This window comes from Hyla sarda, chromosome 1, assembly GCF_029499605.1.
Source record: "Hyla sarda isolate aHylSar1 chromosome 1, aHylSar1.hap1, whole genome shotgun sequence".
Classification (NCBI taxonomy): Eukaryota; Metazoa; Chordata; class Amphibia; order Anura; family Hylidae; genus Hyla; species Hyla sarda.
This window is the reverse complement of record NC_079189.1, coordinates 101,373,610-101,400,289: the sequence shown is the minus strand read 5'-3', so window position 1 is coordinate 101,400,289 and position 26,680 is coordinate 101,373,610. Positions and strand designations below refer to the sequence as shown.

Below are 26,680 nucleotides of genomic sequence, written 5' to 3'. Positions count from 1 at the left end.
TTTGTCTATAATTCCTGTACTGTGACATCACTGTGCACATTATTCCACTACTGTTATATCATTGTGTCTATAATCCCTGTACTGTGACATCACTGTGCACATTATTCCACTACTGTTATATCATTTTGTCTATAATTCCTGTACTGTGACATCACTGTGCACATTATTCCACTACTGTTATATCATTTTGTCTATAATTCCTGTACTGTGACATCACTGTGCACATTATTCCACTACTGTTATATCATTTTGTCTATAATTCCTGTACTGTGACATCACTGTGCACATTATTCCACTACTGTTATATGATTTTGTCTATAATCCCTGTACTGTGACATCACTGTGCACATTATTCCACTACTGTTATATCATTTTGTCTATAATTCCTGTACTGTGACATCACTGAGCACATTATTCCACTACTGTTATATCATTTTGTCTATAATTCCTGTACTGTGGCATCACTGAGCACATTATTTCACTACTGTTATATCATTTTGTCTATAATTCCTGTACTGTGACATCACTGTGCACATTATTCCACTACTGTTATATGATTTTGTCTATAATTCCTGTACTGTGACATCACTGAGCACATTATTCCACTACTGTTATATCATTTTGTCTATGATTCCTGTACTGTGACATCACTAAGCACATTATTCCACTACTGTTATATCATTGCGTCTATAATTCCTGTACTGTGACATCACTGTGCACATTATTCCACTACTGTTATATGATTTTGTCTATAATTCCTGTACTGTGACATCACTGTGCACATTATTCCACTACTATTATATCATTGTGTCTATAATCCCTGTACTGTGACATCACTGTGCACATTATTCCACTACTGTTATATCATTGTGTCTATAATTCCTGTACTGTGACATCACTGTGCACATTATTCCACTACTGTTATATCATTGTGTCTATAATTCCTGTACTGTGACATCACTGTGCACATTATTCCACTACTGTTATATGATTTTGTCTATAATCCCTGTACTGTGACATCACTGAGCACATTATTCCACTACTGTTATATCATTTCGTCTATAATTCCTGTACTGTGACATCACTGTGCACATTATTCCACTACTGTTATATCATTTTGTCTATAATTCCTGTACTGTGACATCACTGTGCACATTATTCCACTACTGTTATATCATTTTGTCTATAATTCCTGTACTGTGACATCACTGTGCACATTATTCCACTACTGTTATATCATTTTGTCTATAATTCCTGTACTGTGACATCACTGTGCACATTATTCCACTACTGTTATATGATTTTGTCTATAATCCCTGTACTGTGACATCACTGTGCACATTATTCCACTACTGTTATATCATTTTGTCTATAATTCCTGTACTGTGACATCACTGAGCACATTATTCCACTACTGTTATATCATTTTGTCTATAATTCCTGTACTGTGACATCACTGAGCACATTATTTCACTACTGTTATATCATTTTGTCTATAATTCCTGTACTGTGACATCACTGTGCACATTATTCCACTACTGTTATATGATTTTGTCTATAATTCCTGTACTGTGACATCACTGAGCACATTATTCCACTACTGTTATATCATTTTGTCTACGATTCCTGTACTGTGACATCACTGAGCACATTATTCCACTACTGTTATATCATTGTGTCTATAATTCCTGTACTGTGACATCACATTATTCCACTACTGTTATATGATTTTGTCTATAATTCCTGTACTGTGACATCACTGTGCACATTATTCCACTACTGTTATATCATTGTGTCTATAATCCCTGTACTGTGACATAACTGTGCACATTATTCCACTACTGTTATATCATTGTGTCTATAATTCCTGTACTGTGACATCACTGTGCACATTATTCCACTACTGTTATATCATTGTGTCTATAATTCCTGTACTGTGACATCACTGTGCACATTATTCCACTACTGTTATATCATTGTGTCTATAATCCCTGTACTGTGACATCACTGTGCACATTATTCCACTACAGTTGTAGCGGGAAGACAATGAGACCATCAGAGTGCCATTGTAGGATTGGTGATGTCACCTAAAGTCTGCAGACCTTATGACAGCTTTATCCACTTAGCTCTAAAAAAAACTTAAAATTACAGTCTTAGGCTGGGTTGACACATATTATTTTAATCAGTATTTTTTACTTTTTCTGTGTTTGGGCCCACTGCTGATTTTTGCTAAAAACACTGACCAAAATACTATGTGTGAGTATACCAAATAAAAGGAAAACGAAAACAGAATGGGGAGAGAAGACAAAAAAATAAGCATATTGGGGATTTCCAAAGCTAATGTCACACAATATAGTAACATCACATATGTGAACTTACCTTTATCTTCAAGAGTTCTAAAAAATCTGGATGAGCCTTTCCATACTGGAGGGGTGTCTATCAGCAACTGATTCAGATCCTGGAATACAGAAATATCTAATATTGCACATTGTTCAGGCCAGAATGATCACAAATAAGTCTGCATTACATCTCTGGCCAGATTCGAAGGTCAGCACCCTCAAGTAGGACTTATATATTTTTTATTATTCATTTTTTATTTCTGCTCTAGAAGCAGACTGGGTTACCACATAGGGGGTATTTATTAGGGCACCTTGCGCAGATCGGTAAAAAGTTGCAAATTTTTGCGCAAACCCAGGTTTTCAAAAACAGTTCAAGGGGTTATCCAGGAAAAAACTTTTTTTTTTTTATATATATATATATATATATAATATATATATTAACTGACTCCAGAAAGTTAAACAGATTTGTAAATTACTTATATTAAAAAATCTTAATCCTTTCAGTACTTATGAGCTGCTGAAGTTGAGTTTTTCTTTTCTGTCTAAGTGCTCTCTGATGACACCTGTCTCGGGAACTGTCCAGAGTAGAAGCAAATCCCCATAGCAAACCTCTCCTACTCTGTGCAGTTTACGAGACAGACAGAGGTGTCAGCAGAGAGCACTGTTGCCAGACAGAAAAGAACAACTCAACTTCAGCTGCTGATCATTTTTGGAAGGATTAAGATTTTTTAATAGAAGTAATTTACAAATCTGTTTAATTTTCAGGAGCCAGTTGATATCAAATTATTATTTTTTTTTCCTGAAATACCCTTTTAAGCAGCTTTTTGCCAATCTGTGCTGTGCAGGACAATTGGGTGGGGTTTGGTGCAGAAGTTGGCATGGCTTTGGGCAAAGGAGGTGTGGCCACCCCCTAAGTGCCAAATTTACTACAATTTATACTTGTTAGCAGGAGTACATTGTAATGGAAGTTTATGCTAGCTGGTGTAGATTTCTGTGGTTGCCTCACAAGGCAGCAATAGATGCCATCTGAACATTGCTATGTGATGCCTGCTTATCTGCATTTATTGCTCAATTAAAGGGAATTTGCAGGATGGTTTCAGACATTGCAATTAATCACAGTGCCAAGTAGGGGGTTAAACGCCCCTTTACAGATATACATTTATCTGTGAACCTCTGCTTTTAAAGGGGCACTCAGCTGTTCCGAAGCTGGAGCTGGCGCCGGGAGCTTGTGACGTCATAGCCCCACCCCCTCAATGCAAGTCTATGGGAGGGGGCATGACAGCCATCACGCCCCCTCCCATAGGCTGGCATTGAGGGGGTGGAATGTGACATCATGAGGGGGTGGGGCTTTGATGTCACGAGCTACCGGTGCCGACTCCAGCGTTCGGAACAGTTTGTTCCAAACACTGAGCCTATGCTCAGCATTTCCATTCTATACAGCACATAAGCCATCGATGAAATACAGGGGAAGGAGGCAGGCAAGCAGCGATGACAATGCTGGGCACTTGCGGCAATTGGCCTCACCCTGTGTACACATTAAAGTTCATTTACATATCTGAGAAAATGCTAATTACTTGGCTCACAAGCAGATGGTCCCAAATCTAAAGGTACATCTGTGAAAGTGCTATTAACCACCTGACAGATTCCCCTTAGATGGGTATTCACATATTATAAAGTGATGGACAAATCGCTAGGATATGCCATTACTTTATGATCGGTGCAGGTTTGTTTTAGTTTTTTTTGCAAAAAACGCTGCAGCCCAAATCTGACAGCCAACAGTGAAATAAACAACACAAACAATGCTTTTTGTTTCTGCCTTTTTTCAAAACTTTTGGTTTGGTTTTGAGCATTTTTTTCGTTGCCAAAAAAGCTTCATGGTCTAGATATGCCGTCTGTGACTGGCTGTTCTATTGGAAAAATGGCTGTTAAAAATTGTCAGAATAAGAAAAACACCAGCCAAAAAAAGGCTTATAAAAAATAATGCCTCAAAATCTCAGTGTCGTCCGGGACATTGCGAGATCCAGCATCCCTGGTTCTATCCTGCTGAACAAATAAGCAGATGTGGCCTTCAGTACAGTGTAGGAAAACCAGACAAATCCTCTGGGAATTGACATTCAACATTTTCCCAGAGACATATATAACTAAGAAGATCTGAACAGAATCTTTCCCTATTAGACAGAAGAGGATGTACACATACTAATACGTTTTTAAAGCAGAATACAAACTTTCTTTTGAAAAGTTGGTGGTTCCTGCAGTATTGCTCTGGTCTGGTGACACGACAGAATTGGTTTCCTATTGACTGGAAATCTAATAAATAAGTACAGTCTGGAAAAAAAACTAAGACTAACTTCTGTACATGTCTTTCTTCTCATATGCCGCTGAGAACACTCTTCTTATTGATTTACAGAGCCGAGGACAGATGCGCTGTAGATAGAGGCCTCGGATCCCATCATCACCTCTTTCCAATTTGTCAGTCTATTCACCTAGCAGTGATTTCCACTGTGACATTCATGGATATTTTAGTATTATCAGATAGATATTCATTATTCATTAGAACCAATGCTCTGAACATAAATGAAAATGTATCGGGCTGAATTATTCACCAATTCCCTTTTCGGTGTTTGAAGAAATTAAATCGGGATTATAGAGTTTTATTTCTAACATTTCCTTTTAGAAATGTGCCACTTCCATTAAAATACATTACGCCTCTGGAAAAAAAATAATGAAACTGAAAGTTAAACCTACTTGTCGTGATATCGATCTCCACTTCTTAGAGTCTATAAAAGAAATCAATAAAGCAACATATTAGAGGAACATAGTAAAACTAGAAGTGTAAGACATGGCTATACGGTGGATTGGCAATCTGGCTTCACTGGATGGCAAAGCTATAGACTTTTCTGTCTGACAACACATGGTTAAGGTCAGACATACACTGATCAACCACCTGCCATTCTTTGTGTAGGCTCCTCTTGGGACACAAGAGCAGTTCTGACCCATTGAGGAAGTTGTCCACAAGACCTTTGAATGTGGTATCTTGGCCCTAGACATTAGCAGCGGATCCTTTGTGAGGTAGGACCTGCATGGTATTGTATAATATTGTTGATATGAATGGTTCTACTTGACCTACAATGTTTAGGGTCAAAGTAACATTCATGTAAATGCCAAGATTTTCTAGCAGAACATTGTCCAGGTTATTAAAGGAGATCGGCAGCCATAGACACTTCTCCCCACCCCTATCCGCAGGATGCATTTCTATGAGGGAGACGGAGATGTAGCACATTAGCTGCGCAGAGCCGCAGTAATAACGGGTCCACGTATAGGGGATAAGTGTCTATGGCTGCAGTACTCCTTTAAACTGCATATCAGCTTGTCTTCTTGTCACAGTGCATCCTTTTCCATCTCTTGTCCAGGTAAGATACATTCATACACACAGCCATCCATATGATGGATCCCACCAGGCCAGCTTCTTAATCTACTCTATGGTCCAGTTCTAATGCCTATAAGCTCATTGTGGATACTTTCCGTAGTACGTAGGGGTTAGCTTAGGCCCTTTGAACAGTCTGTGGTTATGCAGTGCCATATGCAGAAAACTGTGATGTATTACATGTCCTGACACCTTTCTTAGCCAACACTAAATGTATGAGCAGTTTGTCCTACAACAGCTCTTCTTTGGGATTTGATCAGACAAACCAGCTTTCTCCTCCCGTGCGCATTATAATGTGTTGTGGGCGCTCATGACTTTGTTGCAAATTCACGAGTTGCCCATCCTTGAACTACTTTTGGTAGGTATTAACAACTGTATATTTAAAACACTCCACAAGATCTGCAGCTTTACATACCGTATGCTCTGTCCCAGTCATCTGGCCATCAATATTTGTCAGTCACTCAGACTACGCTTGCCCATTTTTCCTGCTTCTCACACAACTTCAAGAACTGTTCTCTTGCTGTCTGATATATCCCACCCTTTGCCAGGGGTCACAAGATAATCAATGCGATTCACTTCATATGTCGGCTGTCACGCCCCCTCCCATAGACTTGCAATTAGGGGGTGGGGTGTGACATCGTGAGGGGGCGGGGCTATGCCATCATGAGCTCCCTGCTCCGACTCCAGCGTTCGGAACAGTTTGTTCCCTACGCTGAGCAGTGGAGTACCCCTTTCATCGAATTAAATAATATAAAGAACAGATGCTACTTCTGCTTTTTTTCAATCCATTTCTGTTGTCAAGTGAATTTAATAAAGAAAAAGAAAAAAAAGAGTAAAAGTAGCATCTATTCTCTATATTATTTAATTCATTATGATCCACACTTGGTTTTGACTTTACAAAACCTGAACGTATTATGGCACCCTTAATGTGTCCCTTTCACTTACTAAACCTTTTAACATGTCCTAAAGACATTACAAAGTTTTAAACTGGTCATGGTCCAATTGTTCAGACTCCAACCAATCATTAGAACGAGAGGGGAGAAGGATGAGTTCAAGCGATTCACTCCCCAGCTCATAGTGATCTCTGTACAGTTGCACTAGACTGACTCAATAGACATAGGAGCTTGTCTCCTACAACTGGATGGACATTGTGGCGAGCTAGGGAGTAAAGCATTTAAGCTCACACTTCTCACTGCTTGTTCTAATGATTGGTCAGGGTCTGAATAATTAGACTATGACCCAAAAAAACTTTTCACATGTCTCTAGGACATGTCAAAAGGTTTAATAAATGACAGGGACACTTTAAGGGCGCTTTTACATGTTCAGGTTTTGTGATACAGTTTTGAAGTCCAAGTATCAGGGGCATTAATGGGGTGAAAGTAAACAGCATCTCTGCCCACCGTCATACTGTGCAGCTCCATTCCCATGTTAATCACCTGCTCCAGTTCCGAAATACTGCCTTGTGACCACCCACTTTACACCGGGGTTTGTGTATGAAGCGGACATCATTTCTACATGTAAGTCTATAAGACGCTCATAGATTTACATAGAGAAAGTGACTTCTGCTCCGGTGTGAAGTGGTCAGAAGGCAGCGCACCCGGAGCGGAGCCTGGTGATTATCATGGGAACAAAGCAGGGCAGCTGTTTAGCCTCACCCTGTTAACGCCCCTGATAAAATAATATTTTTGTCCGGAAATTCCCTTTAAATAATACAAAGAACAGTTGCTACTTCTCTTTTTTTCTTTTTTGAATTCACTTGACAACAGAAAACTATAAAGTAGCATCTGTTATTTATATTAAATTATTTCATTTATTATGATCCACACAAAATGTTTGCTTTAAAAGTGCATAACAATACCTGATCAAAACTGCATCACAAAACCTGAAAAATCACTGATCAAAGCCTGAAAACCTAGACTTGCTGTTTTAAAGGGGCACTGTCCTGCCCCAGGCCCGGAACATTTTGTTCCGAACGCTGGGTGCAGGCTACAGGGGTTGTGACATTACGACCATGCCCCCTAGTGACGTCACATCACGCCACCTCAATGCAAGTCTATGGGAGGGGGTGTGGCAGCTGCTACACCCCCTCCCATAGACTTGCATTGAGGGGGCGTGTCGTGACGTCGTTAGAGGGCGTGGCCATAACATCATGACCCTTGTAGTCCGCACCCAGCATTCGGAACCAAATGTTCCGGACGCTGGGGCAGTGGAGTACCCCTTTAAGCAGTCACAACTCCAGGTGCTGCCTGTAGTTATTGGTAAATCACCAGCGATAGTGACTAACCTCTAGTGTTTTTTTTTTATAATTCTGGGTTACACCTGGAGTTGCCACTGCTTAAAACAACAATGTCAGGTGCAGCTGTAGTTAAGGATCACACACGGCAACTACGACCAGAAGTGCTGCTTGTAAGAGCACCCACACCGCTCAGCCATTAGATAAAAACCACTTACATAGAAAGTGAATCACATTGATTATCTTGGGACGGTAGTACCTGTCAAAGGAGAAATATATATCCATATATATATATATAATATATATATATATATATATATATATATATAATATATATATATATATATATATATATAATATATATATATATAATATATATATAATATATATAATATATATATAATATATATATATATATATATATATATATAAATATCCCAGGAGAGCAGCACAACCAGATAGTACTTCAGGTAGCTGGTGCACGCTGTGTAGGAGCCTTGGTTCGGGATCCCAATAGATAAATCCAAAGAAGCAGCAGCACACAAGGTATACGGTGCAAAAAAAGTATGTGGTTTTATTGCATCAGTGCATACAGAGCAACGTTTCTGCGACCTCCTCGTCGCCTTTCTCAAGCTCCTTGAGCTTGAGAAAGGCGACGAGGAGGTCGCAGAAACGTTGCTCTGTATGCACTGATGCAATAAAACCACATACTTTTTTTGCACCGTATACCTTGTGTGCTGCTGCTTCTTTGGATTTATATATATATATATATATATATATATATATAGCAGCCAGAGAACAGTTCTTGACATGTGTAAGGGTGCATTCAAACTACAGAATTTCCAAGCGGAATTTAGTTTTAAAATTCCACCGCTGCAACTCCTCTGCTGAAAGAATGAACTTGTTAAATCTTTCATCGGAATACAAGGAGAAGTATGCACTTAAATACTTCCCTCCCCGAATCGCCACCATGCCCATTCAGATGCGGGAGACAGCCTCCTATGTCTATTAAGCCAAATGGACGGAGATGCTTCTTCCTGCTTATTCTAATGATTGGTCAAAACTTTTGACGTCTTAAGGACATGTCAAAAGTTTTGGTAAATGACAGGGACACGCATACTTTTGCGTTTGTATTATTAGTACAAGTTCTAGCCAGACTATTTTGGATCACCCTAACTGACAGCTGTATGTTTAGGTCATCAGAAACAGGGTCAGGCTAGAACTTGTGTCCATATCATGCATGGAAAACACTTGTGAGATATCAGCCTAATGCAGATAGGTTTTATCTGTTTATCTGAATTTCGAAAAAAAATATTTTTTTTTTTAGGCTGCATATTTCTGAGATCTGTGCACTTTCTTACAACCAGTACTAGATGAATAATGTATTGGATTAAGGCAGTGATAAGTAATACTTACTCCTCGGTTCATCTGTAGTGACAGAGTCTAAGAAATCCCTTGGCGTCATGTAAAGTTGCCCTTCAAATTCTAAAGATGCAAATACACGAAACCTCTGCTCTCGGGAGCTGGCAAACATGTCCAAATCCTCATAGTCTGGGTTCTCTGCTGAGCTCTGTACGGAGAGAAAGTGATTTCTGTAAGATTAAATGTGAACAGTTTGAATATCCTTCCCTATTCCCCTTTGTAATATCGGTTCTTGGGAAACCTTGGGCTGGCACAAAACCTTACATATGATATGATGTCACACAACTTTCCCCAATAAGGATAAGTTCACATGTAGGGGATTTGCTATGGATTTTTCAATCAGATTTGCAGGTGTCCGCAATGTAGATGTGATTTTAAGAAATCCTCTACAAATTCTGTAGAAAACTTGTGGTGTGAATATTTGGATCTACAGCATGTCATTTGTGAAGTAAATTTTGGAATAAGGCCCCTTTCACACTGCAAAATGACAAAATGACTCGGTTTTAAAGATCCGTTCGAAGTTCCGTCTGAAAATCGGCTGTAAAACGGCAGTTACAAAATCCTATACGGCCGTTAGAAAATCCCATTATACAGTAGTCCATGGGATTTTTCGAATAGCCGTTTTAACCCGTTATCGCCCGTTATTAATAACGGCCGTTATTTTGTGACGGGCGAATGAACGGGAGAAATAGTGCATGCACTAATCCTCCCGTTACTATCGCCCGTCACAAAATAACGGCCATTATTAATGACGGGCAATAAAAGGTTAAAACGGCTATTAGAAAAATCCCATAGACTATAATGGGATTTTGTAATGGCCGTTTAACTGCCGATTTCCTAACGGGCGTTCATAACGGAAGTGTTTTTATAGTGTGAAAGGGGCCTAGTGTTAAAAACTTTTGTGGTGTTTTTGTGGTGTCTCACTATGAGCCATGTGATTCTTTCATCAACTGATTCAAGAGCCCCCCAAAAAATGCTCAGTGATCCCCAGTGCAATAATGAATAACACCTGCAGCATGTCATGTTGTTTATCTGCTACAGATTTATATCAGAGTTTCCCCATGTACTTCAATGGGAAGGCAGAAAATCTGCAGACATGTTTCTGCAGAAATGTTGTAGATTCAGAGCAAAATCCCCAATTGCAAAATATATATACCGTATTTTTCGCCCTATGGGACGCACCGGCGTATAAGACGCACCCAATTTATAGGTGCAAAATCTAAAAAAATAAAGATTTTGAACCCAATAGTGGTCTTCAACCTGCAGACCTCCAGATGTTGCAAAACTATAACTCCCAGCATGCCCGGACAGCCGTTGGCTGTCCGAGCATGCTGGGAGTTGTAGTTTTGCAACATCTGGAGGTCCGCAGATTGAAGACCACTGCATAGGAGGTAATACTCACGTGTCCCCGCCGCTCCGGACCTGTCACCGCTCGTCACCGCTGCCCTGGATGACGCTCTGGAACGTCTCTGCTGCCAGTCGGGTATCCTAGCTCTCCGTTGCCGCCATCACGTCGTTACGCACGCCGAAGCACGTACGCGACGACGTGATGACAAGGAAGGAGAGCGCCGGACATACAGGGGATCCCCGAATGGAGAAGACACCGAGGAGGCAGGTAAGGTCCCTCCCGGTGTCCTGTAAGCACTAACCCGGCTATTCAGTCGGGCTGTTCGGGATCGCCGCGGTGAAATCGCGGCGGTCCCGAACAGCCCGACTGAACAGCCGGGTTAGTGTCACTTTCCCTTCAGACGCGGCGGTCAGCTTTGATCGCCGCGTCTGAAGAGTTAATACAGGGCATCACAGCGATCGGTTATGTCCTGTATTAGCCGCGGGTCCCGGCCGTTGATGGCCACAGGGACCGCCGCGATAGGGGTGTATCCGCAGTATAAGACGCACGACTTTTCCCCCCCAGTTTTGGGGAAGAAAAAGTGCATCTTACATGGCGAAAAATACGGTACATCCTTTCTTTTTTGTGTTTATATTTTCTATGCAAAATCTGCATATAAATCCAAAACCTGTGGATTTTCATGTGGTGGGAAATCTAGCATTTCCATCTTGTGTGAAAGCACCATGAAAGAATATAATTTCTTCTCGGCAGACCAAGTGGATGAACTCTTGGTAGCCCTCGGAGTGGCTGTCATCCCGGCTCTAGTCACCTCACAAACAGATCACTTAGTTTGTTTTGGAACCTAATTGATTTCGAAGCTATTGAATGAAAGGAACAATTAGAGGATCTTTGAAGCGGCGTCCATGCTTCTTTATAAGCCAAGCGCAAAGTACCGCACACAAGAAAGGAACCCAGACACGTAGAACAATGGGAACAAGCCTAAAAGATGTTTGCAGTCAGTGTCCAGCGGCAGATCACTATCTCATCAAAGCCTCCATTCACACACTCACTAGGGAAAAAAACCTGCTCTGGATAATGGCCGCTATAAGGTCAGTGGTAATAGGGTAGTTTGTTGCTGTTTTTTTAAGCTAAAGCCAGCAAGAAAAATATAAGGCTAAGTTTCCACTTGGCTTTTTTCTTGGCAGTTTTTGGAGATCTGCCACTGCAGTTTTTGAGCCAAAGCCAGAAATGTATTCAAAAGGAATAGAACATATATAGGAGGGACTTACACTTCTCCTCCCTTATGGATCCACTTCTGACTTTGGCTCAAATACTGCAGTGGCACTTTTCCAAAAACTGACAGAAAAAAAATAAGTGTAAACTTAGCCTGAAGGAAAGATAGATATGTGCCATCTTTAGGGTGAGATTCCAAAAAAGCCAAACTTGCTCTATGGCTTTTTTCTGGGCCAAAAATGCTGCAGCGAAATGTTAACTAGGAGTTAATAGGATAGTATGAAACACCAGAATGTCCCACAGCTAATGTGGCAGGCATAGGATAGGCTCTATTGTGGATGTAAATTAATCACTTAAGTGGTTTTTTTGTGCTGCCTACATTTCCCATTAATCCTCTGGCTGATGGTGTGGTGTTTGATCACTCCACTTGATCATCTACCGTGTTTCCCCAAAAATACACCCTACCCCAAAAATAAGCCCTAGCTGGATTATCGGGGTGAGCTGCAATATAAGCCCTACAACGAAATTAAGACCTAGGCAATGCCCGGGCTGCAAATACGGTATTGAAAAACAAACTTTAACTTACCTTCGTCCTCCGTTCCCCCGTTGCTAAGGAACCGGCCTCATGGTCCTCACAAGACATCGCTGCAGTCGGTGATAAGCTGAAGGCTCTGTGACGTTCCCATCCCCAGGAAGCTGCAAGAACAGCGGAGGGACCATGAGGCCGGTTCCTTAGCAACAGGGGAACGGAGGACGAAGGTAAGTTAAAGTTTGGTTTTTAATATTTGCAGCCCGGGCACAGGAATACAAAGTACATCGCAGCAGCTGATAATTATTTGGCAGGGGGGGGGGGGAGAGAAGCAGCGCTCGTGGGTGAAATACGGTACGATTAGTCCCCCGATGTGGGGTGCAGTGCTGGGCAATGTATGTTGTTGGGGGCAATGTATGTTGGGGGGGGGCAATGTATGTTGTTCAATGTACATACCGTAAATAAATAAGCTCTACCTTGAAAATAAGCCCTAGTGTGTTTTTTGTGACTAAAATTAATATAAGACCCGGTCTTATTTTCGGAGAAACACGGTAATGATGCGTCTATTGCTGGTTTTCAGCCAAATAGGGTGGAAAGGGATGCGATCAGCACAAGCTGACTGAGCGACAGATGGCGACGGCAATATTATGGTAACACCGCTTCTTCCAGGCTGGTTACAGGAGAGTGCTGCTGGTTTTTCTTATTTTTTTCTTATTTTTTTTATCTCAGCAAGAAATGCAATTTGTGAACACTGCCTTAGGGTTAGTGTATACATGCTATATCCTGATCCTGCAGAGATATCAGCAGCATCAGTGGTATACAGAGCTGGGTGGGGAGGGTTGTGTGAGCTGCTAAGAGAGGATCCTGTAGGTATTAATGTCCAGGGTTGTGGAAATAAAAAACAAAAAACTATTTGTCCAAGGGACTAAAACTTGTCCCTCATGACGATCCACTTGTCCTGGTACATAAAATTTTTTCAACCGAAATAATATGTAAATAAGGTCTTTATTAGTACAAAGACCTAAAAATACTTAAACCCCTCAAGGACTGGGCCAATTTTAGTTTTTGCACTTTCTTTTTTTTTTCTCCTCGCCCCATAATAGCCATAACTCTTATTTTTGCAATCTACAGAACCATATGGGGGCTTGTTTTTTTGCAGGATCAATTGTACTTGTAATGACACCTTTCATTTTACCATAACATATGCTCTGAAAAAAAAATTTGATGAAATTGATAAAAAAAAATAGCAATTTTACTAATTTGTTATTTTTTCACGCCATTCACTTGTGGTCAAGCTAGAGACTGAAATAAAAAAAGCACAAACGGATGCACTCCGTAGTGTAACACCAAAGGTGAGTTGGTAACGCTAAGTGTGAATTGCGCTTACCACATGAAGTTGTATTCCAACCAAGTACAAGTACAACAATGGAACAGGGCGTATCATCAAAGGGTCTCTGCAGCTTCGTCCCGCTGAAATAGAATCACGATAAAAACAAGCAATGTCCAGTTAGCAGAGCGGGATCAATGGAAGCGCTGAGACCAGATAAGAAGTTAAAAGGATTTATTTCCCATAATGCAACGCGTTTCACGGTCACCCGCTTCCTCAGGCATATGCCTGAGGAAGCGGGTGACCGTGAAACGCATTGCATTATGGGAAATAAATCCTTTTAACTTCTTATCTGGTCTCAGCGCTTCCATTGATCCCGCTCTGCAGATTGCTTGTTTTTATCGTGAAGCTAGAGACTGACATAAATGCATGGACACTCTAAAAGTTGCATCTTATTTCTTTTAGTCCCATGAGATCAAACAGTTACTTTACACCTTTCTCAATGGCCTTTCGGAAAGTAGTTTACAAGGGAATTCTCCACAAACATAATGAGACAGATCAATCTAGATACCTCTAGGTGCTCACTGGTTATGTTACTTCATTATCCTATAGGTAAGAAGAGAAAAGGTTCACCGCCAAGGCATTGTCTCACATTACGTCAGGTCAGTAATTCAAAAGTTTCACTCAGCGGGCAAAATATTTGGTTATCCCATACAGACAAGATTAAATGCCAGATAAGGGATTCACTGGCTGACAGAGGATACTGATGCCTACACACAGTAATATACTAAACAGGTAAACTGAAACAATTATATCAGTTATCTAGGCCCTAAACAATAGCCCATCTTTCATCATCCCAGCGATACCTGCAAGAGATCATTTTAGGATGATGGGAAAGCTTGAGATGGCAGTCTATATGATGGAACTGTACTACCCGTAATTGTTTGGCTGGTAAGTGATTCTCCTCACTATGTGATGGCATGGTGAACCTAACCTGTAACTGGCACCCAAGGGAGGAGGATGTGCCCATCTCAGCGGGAAAGGTAAAATATAACCTATAATTCAGAACACACTATACTTATATAAACTACTCAACAAAAGCCCTTTGTCATTAGGTTAGGGCTACATGGAGATTGTGGGTGCGACTGGGGCCAAGTGACCAATAATAATGCATTGCACTTAAGGTCATTGAATGGGGTTGTGTTGACCCTCGGGAAGCTGTAACCACGACCTTACATTTATAAGAATCCATCTCAGATTATTTTTTTATTTAGTTTCATAGCTCATAAGGTTTAAAAAAAATAAAAAAATAAAATTAAAAAAATAAAATAAAAAAATAAAAAAAAATATATATATATATAAACCCCTACTGTGTTGATCCAGAGGGAGGCATGAAACCCTTATGAGGCTGATGCCATTTGCCCCACACACCAGAGGGTGGGGAAGGGGGTGCAGGGTGGGCGGGGAGATATGGCAATCAGAATAAATCCCTGGATGAATGTTCTGTCCCTATAAATCAAATATACATAAACTGTAATGTTATCACTCTCCAGAAATGTATCCAGGTCCCTTCTGAACTCTTTTATTGAGATTACCATGACCTCTGGCCGAGAGTTCCATAGTCTTACAGTAAAGAAAAAAAACTAAAAAAAAAACCTTCACCAAGTACTACTGGGCTCTTCTTCCACTACTGGTGTCATAAGCTCTTGTTTAAGGGCAGTAATGGGTCGGGACACAAGCAGGGAATACCCACTACATGTATTTGGGTGATTACATTACTCTTGCCTTTATCTAACTCCAATAGGATAAAGTGGTGTGCACAAAGAGTACATTACATAAAAGCATACAACACCAGTATCATGTATAGAAAACACACACCTATCAGAACCAATATGTCAAGGATATATATTTATTCAATATGGCAAGAGCTTGTACTTCACTAGTTACGTTATTGAATAATATATCATTTACATTAACTATATTTATGTCTTCAATGTTGATAGCAAACCTGTCAGCAGCTAAACAGAGGTAAAAACAATCCCATGGCTACATAGGGCGTCTCATCAGGATTCTGGGCATACCTTGTTTTATCTCCATAGCCATTTCAAATGCTGACATATTGGCCGACATATAAGTTAATATGTAAATAAAGCTCAAGCACCCAGGGGGTGATCCCCAGTATGGCAAGAGCCCAGGATTATCCAGGCCTCTTATTCATTGCCTCTGGTACTGTGCTGGACTAATGGTTTACACATAAAGCTACTTGTGGTAGGAGAAGAGATTACTCATAAACTGGCTGTTCATTTTGCTGTGTAAGCAGAAAAGAAAGAAATAGCAGCACAGCAAGGAAAAGCTTACACTAAGCACTAAATGCCTGCTGAAGACAAGGGGATACATTGGCTTTGCAGTGTGCTGTGTGAGTAGAAAGGATGAAACAACAGCACAGCAAGGAAGAGGTTACACTATGTACTGAACTGCTGCTGAAGACAAGGTGGCAAACTAAAGGGAGGTGGGAGGAAGAAATAAGATAACAACAGTACTAATAAGTGAACCGGGCAGAATCTAACTTCAGACAAGTCTGGACAACATGTAAAAAGTTTTTTTTTTTATGTAGAATATTCTCTGGTCTTTTTACCAGGGTAAAAATAAAATAAAAAACAAAAAAAACAAAAACAAAAAACTCTATTCACCCTGAACACTGTGCATATAAAGCTGCATCAGGAAGAGACCTCTGAGGCTAGTGATTGGCTGCAGCATTACATGCTCATGTACATGGATGTCTTTGTGGATGATCCTTAGAGGGAAGCTACAGCAGTGGCAGCACAGATTTTTTTTTTTCACTCTGATATCTCCCTATAAGCAGTTTGTTAAAACCTCTTGGAGGCAGGGTTAAATTATACGGCCGATGGAGGTAAGCAGCGATGCTGCGCAGCGCTGTTTACTATATGGTCGATGGAGGTAAGCAGTGATGCTATGCAGTGGTGTATACTATATGGTTGATGGAGGTAAGTAGTGATGCTATGCAGCAGTGTATACTATATGGCCGATCGAGATAAGCAGTGATACTATGCAGCGGTGTATTTTATACGGCTGATGGAGGAAAGTAGTGATGCTATGCAGCGGTGTATACTATATGGCCGATGGAGGAAAGTAGTGATGCTATGCAGCGGTGTATACTATATGGCCGATGGAGGTAAGTAGTGATGCTATGCAGCGGTGTATACTATATGGCCGATGGAGGTAAGTAGTGATGCTATGCAGCGGTGTATACTATATGGCCGATGGAGGTAAGTAGTGATGCTATGCAGCAGTGTATACTATATGGCCGATGGAGGTAAGCAGTGATACTATGCAGCGCTGTATACAATACGAACGATGGAGGTAAGTAGTGATGCTATGCAGCAGTGTATACTACAGGGTGGGCCATTTATATGGGTACACATTAATAAAATGGGAATGGTTGGTGATATTAACTTCCTGTTTGTGGCACATTAGTATATGTGAGGGGGAAACTTTTCAAGATGGGTGGTGACCATGGCGGCCATTTTGAAGTCGGCCATTTTGAATCCAACTTTTGTTTTTTCAATAGGAAGAGGGTCATGTGACACATCAAACTTATTGGGAATTTCACAAGAAAAACTATGATGTGCTTTGTTTTAATGTAACTTTATTCTTTCATGAGTTATTTACAAGTTTCTGACCACTTATAAAATGTGTTCAATGTGCTACCCATTGTGTTGGATTGTCAATACAACCCTCTTCTCCCACTCTTCACACACTAATAGCAACACCGCAGGAGAAAAGCTAGCACAGGCTTCCAGTATCCGTAGTTTCAGGTGCTGCAGAATGGGCAAAACAAAAATTGGAACAGGACCCTCAGTTCACGCAGAAGATTTTGTTCAGTGATGAGGCAAACTTTTATGTGAATGGTGAAGTTAACAAACAAAACCACCGCTATTGGTCTGACACTAATCCACATTGGATAGATCCCTCCAAGACTGTTAGAACACAAAAACTGATGGTATGGTGTGGTATATGGGGTACAAAGATAGTGGGGCCATTCTTCATCAATGGAACCCACAAGGCCACTGGATATGCTAAATTGCTACATGATGATGTGTTTCCCTCTTTATGCACTGTAGCTGGCACGTTCCCTGAGTTTTTCCAGCAAGATGGTGCACCACCACATTATGGGTGTCAGGTCCGGAAAGTGGATTGGTCATAGTGGGCCAGTTGAATGGCCCCCAAGGTTTCCCGATCTGACCCCCTTAGACTTTTATCTTTGGGGTCATCTGAAGGCAATTGTCTATGCTGTGAAGATACGAGATGTGCAGCACCAGAAACTACGGATACTGGAAGCCTGTGCTAGCATTTCTCCTGCGGTGTTGCTATCAGTGTGTGAAGAGTGGGAGAAGAGGGTTGCATTGACAATCCAACACAATGGGCAGCACATTGAACACATTTCATAAGTGGTCAGAAACTTGTAAATAACTCCTGAAAGAATAAAGTTACGTTAAAACCAAGCACATCATTGTTTTTCTTGTGAAATTCCCAATAATTTTCATGTGTTACATGAACCTCTTCCTATTGAAAAAACTAAAGTTGGATTCAAAATGGCCGACTTCAAAATGGCCGCCATGGTCACCACCCATCTTGAAAAGTTTCCCCCCTCACATATACTAATGTGCCACAAACAGGAAGTTAATATCACCAACCATTCCCATTTTATTAAGGTGTATCCATATAAATGGCCCACCCTGTATATGGCCGATGGAGGAAAGTAGTGATGCTATGCAGTGGTGTATACTATATGGCCGATGCAGGTAAATAGTGATGCTATGCAGTGGTGTATACTATACAGCCTATGGAGGTAAGTAGTGATACTATGCAGCGCTGTATACTTTACGATCGATGGCTGTAAGTAGTGATGCTATGCAACGGTGTATATTATACGGCGGACAGAGGTAAGTAGTGATGCTATGCAGCGGTGTATACTATACAGCCAATGAAGGTAAGTAGGGATGCTATGCCGCTATGTATACTATACCGCGGATGGAGGTAAGTAGTGATGCTATGCAGCTATGTATACTATACAGCGGATGGAGGTAAGTAGTGATGCGATGCAGCTATGTATAATATATGGCGGATGGAGGTAAGTAGTGATACTATGCAGCTATGTATACTATACGGCGGATGGAGGTAAGTAGTAATGCTATGCAGCTATGTATACTATACGGCGGATGGAGGTAAGTAGTGATACTATGCAGCTATGTATACTATACGGCAGATGGAGGTAAGTAGTGATGCTATACAGCTATGTATACTATACGGCGGATGGAGGTAAGTAGTGATACTATGCAGCTATGTATACTATATGGCGGATGGAGGTAAGTAGTGATGCTATGCAGCTATGTATACTATATGGCGAATGGAGGTAAGTAGTGATGCTATGCAGCTATGTATACTATACGGCGGATGGAGGTAAGAAGTGATGCTATGCAGCTATGTATACTATACGGCGGATGGAGGTAAGTAGTGATGCTATGCAGCTATGTATACTATACGGCGGATGGAGGTAAGTAGTGATGCTATGCAGCTATGTATACTGTACGGCGGATGGAGGTAAGAAGTGATGCTATGCAGCTATGTTTACTATACGGCGCATGGAGGTAAGAAGTGATGCTATGCAGCTATGTATACTATACGGCGGATGGAGGTAAGAAGTGATGCTATGCAGCTATGTATACTATACGGCGGATGGAGGTAAGTAGTGATGCTATGCAGCTATGTATACTATACGGCGCATGGAGGTAAGAAGTGATGCTATGCAGCTATGAATGCTATACGGCGGATGGAGGCAAGTAGTGATGCTATGCAGCTATGTATGCTATATGGCGGATGGAGGTAAGAAGTGATGCTATGCAGCTATGTATACTATACGGCGGATGGAGGTAAGAAGTGATGCTATGCAGCTATGAATGCTATACAGCGGATGGAGGCAAGTAGTGATGCTATGCAGCGCAGTATACGGTACAGCCAGCAGCAGTAACTAGTAGTAATGCTTACCTCCTTACACTCCATGGGCCAGACGCCCTGCATCCAACCCAAAGAGTGAAGTGTGGTACCCCGAAGGCAGTAAGAGACTACTGCAGGTTTAAAAAAAATGTAATTTCCCACAAAAATGAAAAAACGCCAGAAAAAACGCAAAAACATGGCAATAAGTAGTGTTCGCTTTTTCTGGTCATTTTTCTGTCATTTTTTTCACGGGGAAACAATGTTAAAAAAAAGTTGTTAAATTGTTAGGGTAGGGTTACACGTGCCGTATTTTTTGGCGTATTTGCCTACCCTCTGAAGCAAAATCAGCTGCAGAAAATACACAGCAAAATAAGACACATGTGACCATACTCTAAAGCGGTAAAAAAAAGTTCCCGACCCCACATGGCAATCTAACTAGATGACCTTTAGAAAGTATGTTTTTTGCTCCATTTTACCTTCCTCTAAATCAGTATTTCCCAACGAGCGTGCCTCCAGCTGTTGCAAAACTACAACTTCCAGCATGCCCAGACAGCCTTTGGCTGTCTGGGCATCCTGGGAGTTGTAGTTTTGCAACAGCTGGAGGCACGCTGGTTGGGTAACCCTGATCTAGATCAACTGGAGGAAACTAGAATTTCTTTTGTTATGACTTCATAAGAAACAATTGTCACTACGAAATATAAAGACAATGGAGAGTATTTTTTCTGAGGATACATACTTTTTGGGAAAAAAGTATGTATCCTCGGAAATACATTAAAGGGGTACTCCGGTGGAAACCTTTTTTTTTTTATCAACCAGTGGCAGAAAGTTAAACAGATTTGTAAATTACTTCGATTAAAAAAATCTTAATTCTTCCAGTACTTATTAGCTACTGAATACTACAGAGGAAATTATTTTCTTTTTGGAACACAGAGCTCTCTGCTGAATCACAAGCACAGTGCTCTCTGCTGACATCTCTGTCCATTTTAAGAACTGTCTAGAGTAGGAGAAAATCCCCATAGCAAACATATGCTGCTCTGGACAGCTCCTAAAATGGACAGAGATGTCAGCAGAGAGCACTGAGGTCATCAGCAGAAAGCTTTGTGTTCCAAAAAGAAAAGAATTTCCTCTATAGTATTCTGCAGCTAATAAGTACTGGAAGGATTAATATTTTTTATAGAAGTAATTTACAAATCTTTTTAACTTTCTGGCACCAGTTAATTAAAAAAAAAATAATAGTTTTCCACCAGAGTACCCCTTTAAGATAGTGGCACATGCAGTTATAGGATTAGTAAATACAATCGCTTCCTACTTTGCACTGAGTGACTCCTCTAGAATTAGGGTAAAGTTACTGTCCGGTATCCTGAACACTGGCTGCTTTCTTCTGTAGCTAAAGCCAGGGTCACCCATGCGTTAGGGCACAGATTGCTTTCCCAAGCCCCTAACATTGAAGATTCAGGGTAGATCAGTAAATTCAATACCAGCAAATACTAGTAAATAGTAATACCCGGCTACAGCTCACCGCTCACTTATTTTTACCAATAAGTCAGATTATAGAGAATGTTGTATGTTTAAAGGAGTATTCCAGGAAAAAAACTTTTTTTTTAATATATATCAACTGGCTCCAGAAAGTTAAACCGATTTCTAAATTACTTCTATGAAAAAATCTTAATCCTTCCAATAGTTATTAGCTTCTGAAGTTTTATGTCTAACTGCTCAATGATGATGTCACGTCCCGGGAGCTGTGCAGTTCCTATGGGGATATTCTCCCATCATGCACAGCTCCCGGGACGTGACATCATCATTGAGCAGTTAGACAGAAAACTTCAGAAGCTAATAACTATTGGAAGGATTAAGATTTTTTCATAGAAGTAATTTACAAATCTAGGAAATGTATATATATATATATATATACCAGTCCTCAAGAACACTGGGGATGTGTAGATATAAGTAGGAGAAGAGAGAGATAGTGAATCTATTACAATATAATTTATTAATGTTAGTATAAAGATGAGTGGCCAATCACTCTGCAGGGCCCTTGACGAGATAAATTGGTAAAAAATTACAGATAAAAATCTGATAAAACAAAACAAATAAAAATGCACCAATAATTGTCAAGTAATGTTGATTATCTGTATTTTTACCAATTTATCTCTGCAAGGGCCCTGCAGAGTGATTGGCCACTCATCTTTATACTAACATTAATAAATGATATTGTAATAGATTCACTATCTCTCTCTTCTCCTACTTATAGCTACACCTCCCCAGTGTTCTTGAGGACTGGTATATATATATATATATATATATATATATATATATATATATACATACATACATTTCCTAGATTTGATTAGGCCTGATTGGGTGAAGGCATCACCTTTAACCTCGAACACTTACTTCTCTCCTATCTCTAAGTGAGCTACACATCCTACCATTTAATTTACAAATCTGTTTAACTTTCCGGAGCCAGTTGATATATATAAAAAAAGGTTTTGCCTGGAATACCCCTTTAATCCTTTCAATAATTATCAGCTGCTGAAGTTGAGTTGTTGTTTTTTGTCTGGCAACAGTGCTCTCTGCTGACATCTCTGCTTGTCTCGGGAACTGCACAGAGTAGAAGAGGTTTGCTATGGGGATTTGCTTCTAAACTGGGCAGTTCCCGAGACACGTGTCATCAGAGAGCACTTAGACAGAAAAGAACAACTCAACTTCAGCGGCTCATAAGTACTGAAAGGGTTAAGATTTTTTAATAGAAATAATTTACAAATCTGTTTAACTTTCTGGAGGCAGTTGATATATATATAAAAAAAGTTTTTTCTTGGAATACCCCTTTAATAAATAAAAATGATGAATATGTGTCTCTATATATTATTCTCATTCACATGTAAGATTGCAGGTTGAGTTTGCTATAAATTTAATTGTCCAGCAGTTCACACATGGAAACTTTCTTAAGCAGTTTTTAGGGGGGGGGGGGGGGGATACCAGAAAAATATTATTCTCACTTTTTTTTCTGCACTTTTAAGGGTGCGTTCACACGGCCGTCTGTCCCGTTTTTTTTTTATCCCCGTTCCGGTTCCGTTCTTGCAGGCTGTAAACGGATTAAGAACGTTTTTTTAAAAATCCCATTCATGTCAATGGGATTTTTTTTACAATCCGTTTACATCCGTTTGTACCCGTCTGCACTCCTTTCCCTTTTTTTTGAGGGCAGAAAAAAGGCACATGCAGTATTTTTTCTTCCGTCAAAAAAACTGAAGAAAAAACAGACACAGTAAATTTAACATTAAAGTCTATGGAAAACAGATAAGCCTTTAATGTCATCCGTTTGCATCTGTTTTTTCAATCCTTTTTTGATCCATTTTTTTCTTCTGAGCATGCTCCTAACAAATTTTTATTTTTATTTTTTGGGTTTATTAACTGAGCAATGATGGATCCAAACTGATGACATCCGTTTGCATCCGTTATTGTCCGTTTTTTTGTCTATTTTTGACAGGAGAAGAACAAGACGGTCTAGATGGCCGTGTGAACGCAGCCTAAGATACAGTTTCTGTAATGTTTCAAAAAAAAAAGAAAGAAAAATGGTGTGTATTAGTATGGGCGTTTTCCTTTTGTGTTTTATTCCGAGTTCATTTTCATACTTTTGTCGCGTGACTCAAGGATTTCTATTGAAGAATTAAGGGGAAAATGCTAGTAAAACAGCCAATACCTATACACCCTGTGTTTGTTCTGGCTTTTTTTTCCCACCAATAGATGTCTATGGGAGAAAAAACACTGCAATGTATGGGAAAAATAAACACCTTAAGAGTGCGTTCCCACCTGACAGCAGCAGTGGGAAATACGCTGCGTATTCTTTGCTTACTATACACACAGGGCTTTCTGGCGGCAGCCCTATGTGTGCAGTGAGTTTTAGAGGCGGGGCCGTGTGACAACATGACTGTGACGCGCGGCTCCGTCTCCAAAACTCACTGCACACATAGGGCTGCCGCCGAAAGCCCTGTGTGTATAGTGAGCGAGGAATACGCAGCGTATTTCCCACTGCTGCCACAAATTTTGCACAGCGTGAAATACACTGCGTATACGCCAGGAGGGAACGCACCCTTAAGTTGTTTATTCTTCCCAGACATTGCAGTGTTTTTCCTCCCATATTCACAAGTACAGTATTTAGTGTTTGAGCATATTCCTCTGCAGAGTTGTTGCAGTAATTTTTGCATCTAAAATTTGCTTCAGCTAAAGGGGTTGCTTTTGGTGGCAAGGATTCCTGCAAACCCTTTTTAAAAAATTTTAGCAAAAAAACTGCTGTGTGTAAATGTAGCTTTTATCAACTTTTTTCCGATTAAAAATCTGCAATATGGGATAAATCCATCACTTCTTTGGCATGGAATCCATCAAGAGTACAGCCAAATCTGTGACACTGAAGGGGGAAATCCAAGGGAGGAAGCCCTGGGAAAATCTACTGTGTGAATAGATTCTTGGAAATGTTTTGCTTTGATTTTACTTAAAGGGGTATTCCAGGCCCAAACTTTTTTTTTTTATACATCAACTGGCTCCGGAAAGTTAAACAGATTTGTAAATTACTTCTATTAAAAAATCTTAATCCTTCCAATAGTTATTAGCTTCTGAAGTTGAGTTGTTGTTTTCTGTCTAACTGCTTTCTGATGACTCACGTCCCAGGAGCTGTGCAGTTCCTATGGGGATATTCTCCCATCATGCACAGCTCCCGGGACGTGACATCATCATTGAGCAGTTAGACAGAAAACTTCAGAAGCTAATAACTATTGGAAGGATTAAGATTTTTTAATAGAAGTAATTTACAAATCTGTTTAACTTTCCGGAGCCAGTTGATATATATAAAAAAAGGTTTTGCCTGGAATACCCCTTTAAGATTAGCCACCATTTAGTGTTTACAGAATAATAGGATATCTGGAAGGGGCCATAGTTTTTTTCGGGGCACTATAGGTGCAGTAAGGTCCAGTGCATTGCTTGCTTGTTCATTGCTTACATCTATGTGAATAGGTACAATTTAACATTTAGTGCACAATTGCCCAGAAAAATGCGCTAATACAGATCTTTAGTGGATTCTCACAAAAACAGTGTACGTAAAGATGGATTCCGACACTATACTGTCACAGTTCAAGTACTCATTCATTTTATCTACTGTGTATCAATGCTTCCAGTGCTTAACTATTGAACATCTGTGAAACACATCACAAGGTACTGATACCTTAATGGGGTTATCCAGGAAAAAACTTTTATATATATATATATATATATATATATATATATATATCAACTGGCTCCAGAAAGTTAAACAGATTTGTAAATTACTTCTATTAAAAAAAATCTTAATCCTTTCAGTACTTATGAGCTTCTGAAGTTAAGGTTGTTCTTTTCTGTCTAAATCCTCTCTGATGACACCTGTCTCGGGAAACACCCAGTTTAGAAGCAAATCCCCATAGCAAACCTATTCTAAACTGGGCGTTTGCTGAGACAGGTGTCATCAGAGAGGGTTTAGACAGAAAAGAACAACCTTAACTTCAGAAGCACATAAGTACTGAAAGGATTAAGATTTTTTTAATAGAAGTAATTTACAAATCTGTTTAACTTTCTGGAGCCAGTTGATATATATAAAAAAGCTTTTTCCTGGAATACCCCTTTAATGTGTAGTTTACCTTCTTCAGTGCTGGAATGAGAGATCTAGGATCCTATCTATAAAGGTGAACATACCGGACACTTCTCAGTCAAATTCTTCTGATATCCACAGAAGGCGAATTAAAGGGCATTAAAGTTTTATGGCTTTTATGTCAAAGTTTATAATATCACATGTAACGATATCAAATGTAACAATATAGTGAACAAATAAAAATAATCACTTCCGGGGACATCAACCATACAAAAAAGCTCAGCCATACAATGTATGTGATCTACCTTCCTGCAACCTAAAGCCTGTGGAATGCTATCAAATGCTGTATTATGACTAGAAAAACTATTATGAAAAAAGTGACTCCATACAACGCCAGCCGTTTCACACGGTGATCCGTGCTTCTTCCGGCCTCTAGGCCGGAAGAAGCACGGATCACCGTGTGAAACGGCTGGCATTGCCTCCGAGTGCTTCGGTGCCATCCATGGACATCCACCGGACCCTGAGCCTCCAGGACTGAACAAGCGAACTATGCAGTGAGTGCACGCTATCGTTTCTATGTTGCATTAGGCTCAGTTTTCTTCATACTGGATACGTTGCACCACGCAGGTGTTTGAAATCATTGGCTGAACGGAGGATCGCGGCTTGATATACACTCATAGTAGTGAATACGTCCTATGTGGTTTCCATGTATTGGTATGCCTCCCCCTTTCTTCTTTATCAGTCACATTGTACAAGCAATATCACATTGAGTTGTTTTCTGGAAAGAGAGTAAGCCAATACTATACCACAAGACATGCTTACAGCGGCTTCATTTGCCTTTTGTTTACCCCATACACATTAGCGTTCAGCTTGGTCAAGCGTTCAGTAGTTCTTGCGTCGGGACACCTTTGGTGGTGGATTATATTCCTGAAAACAAATAGTTCAGGCAGTTGATATCCAACATACCCAATCCTTCACCAGCACAACATCTTCTGTATGGGGAGAGTCAGGATTGGTGAGAAAATCCCTCCAAAATAGGTGGGTTGGGCTGACTTTTCACTAATGTGTATGGTGGCCTTTACCTTACTTGGGAATACGTTTTCCTTGCCTGCATGCACTATTTCTCCCGTTACTATCTTCCGTCACAAAATAACGTCCGTTATTAATAATGGGCTATAACGGGTCAAAACAGCTATTAGAAAAATCTCATAGACTAT

The 26,680-nt window shown here is 40.3% G+C and overlaps 1 protein-coding gene across 5 annotated transcripts in view; it reads right to left on the bottom strand.

Annotated features, from left to right (window-relative positions):
* Positions 1-26,680, bottom strand: part of MICU3 (mitochondrial calcium uptake family member 3) — a 167,498-nt gene that overhangs the window by 120,635 nt on the left and 20,183 nt on the right. For all 5 annotated transcript variants that reach the window (XM_056558741.1, XM_056558779.1, XM_056558768.1 and 2 more), the window contains exons 2-4: positions 9,413-9,566; positions 5,085-5,116; positions 2,380-2,458 (exon numbers count right to left, since the gene is read on the bottom strand). In XM_056558741.1, the coding sequence (XP_056414716.1) occupies positions 2,380-2,458; positions 5,085-5,116; positions 9,413-9,566 (265 nt within the window). The remainder of the gene's footprint in view (positions 1-2,379; positions 2,459-5,084; positions 5,117-9,412; positions 9,567-26,680) is intronic.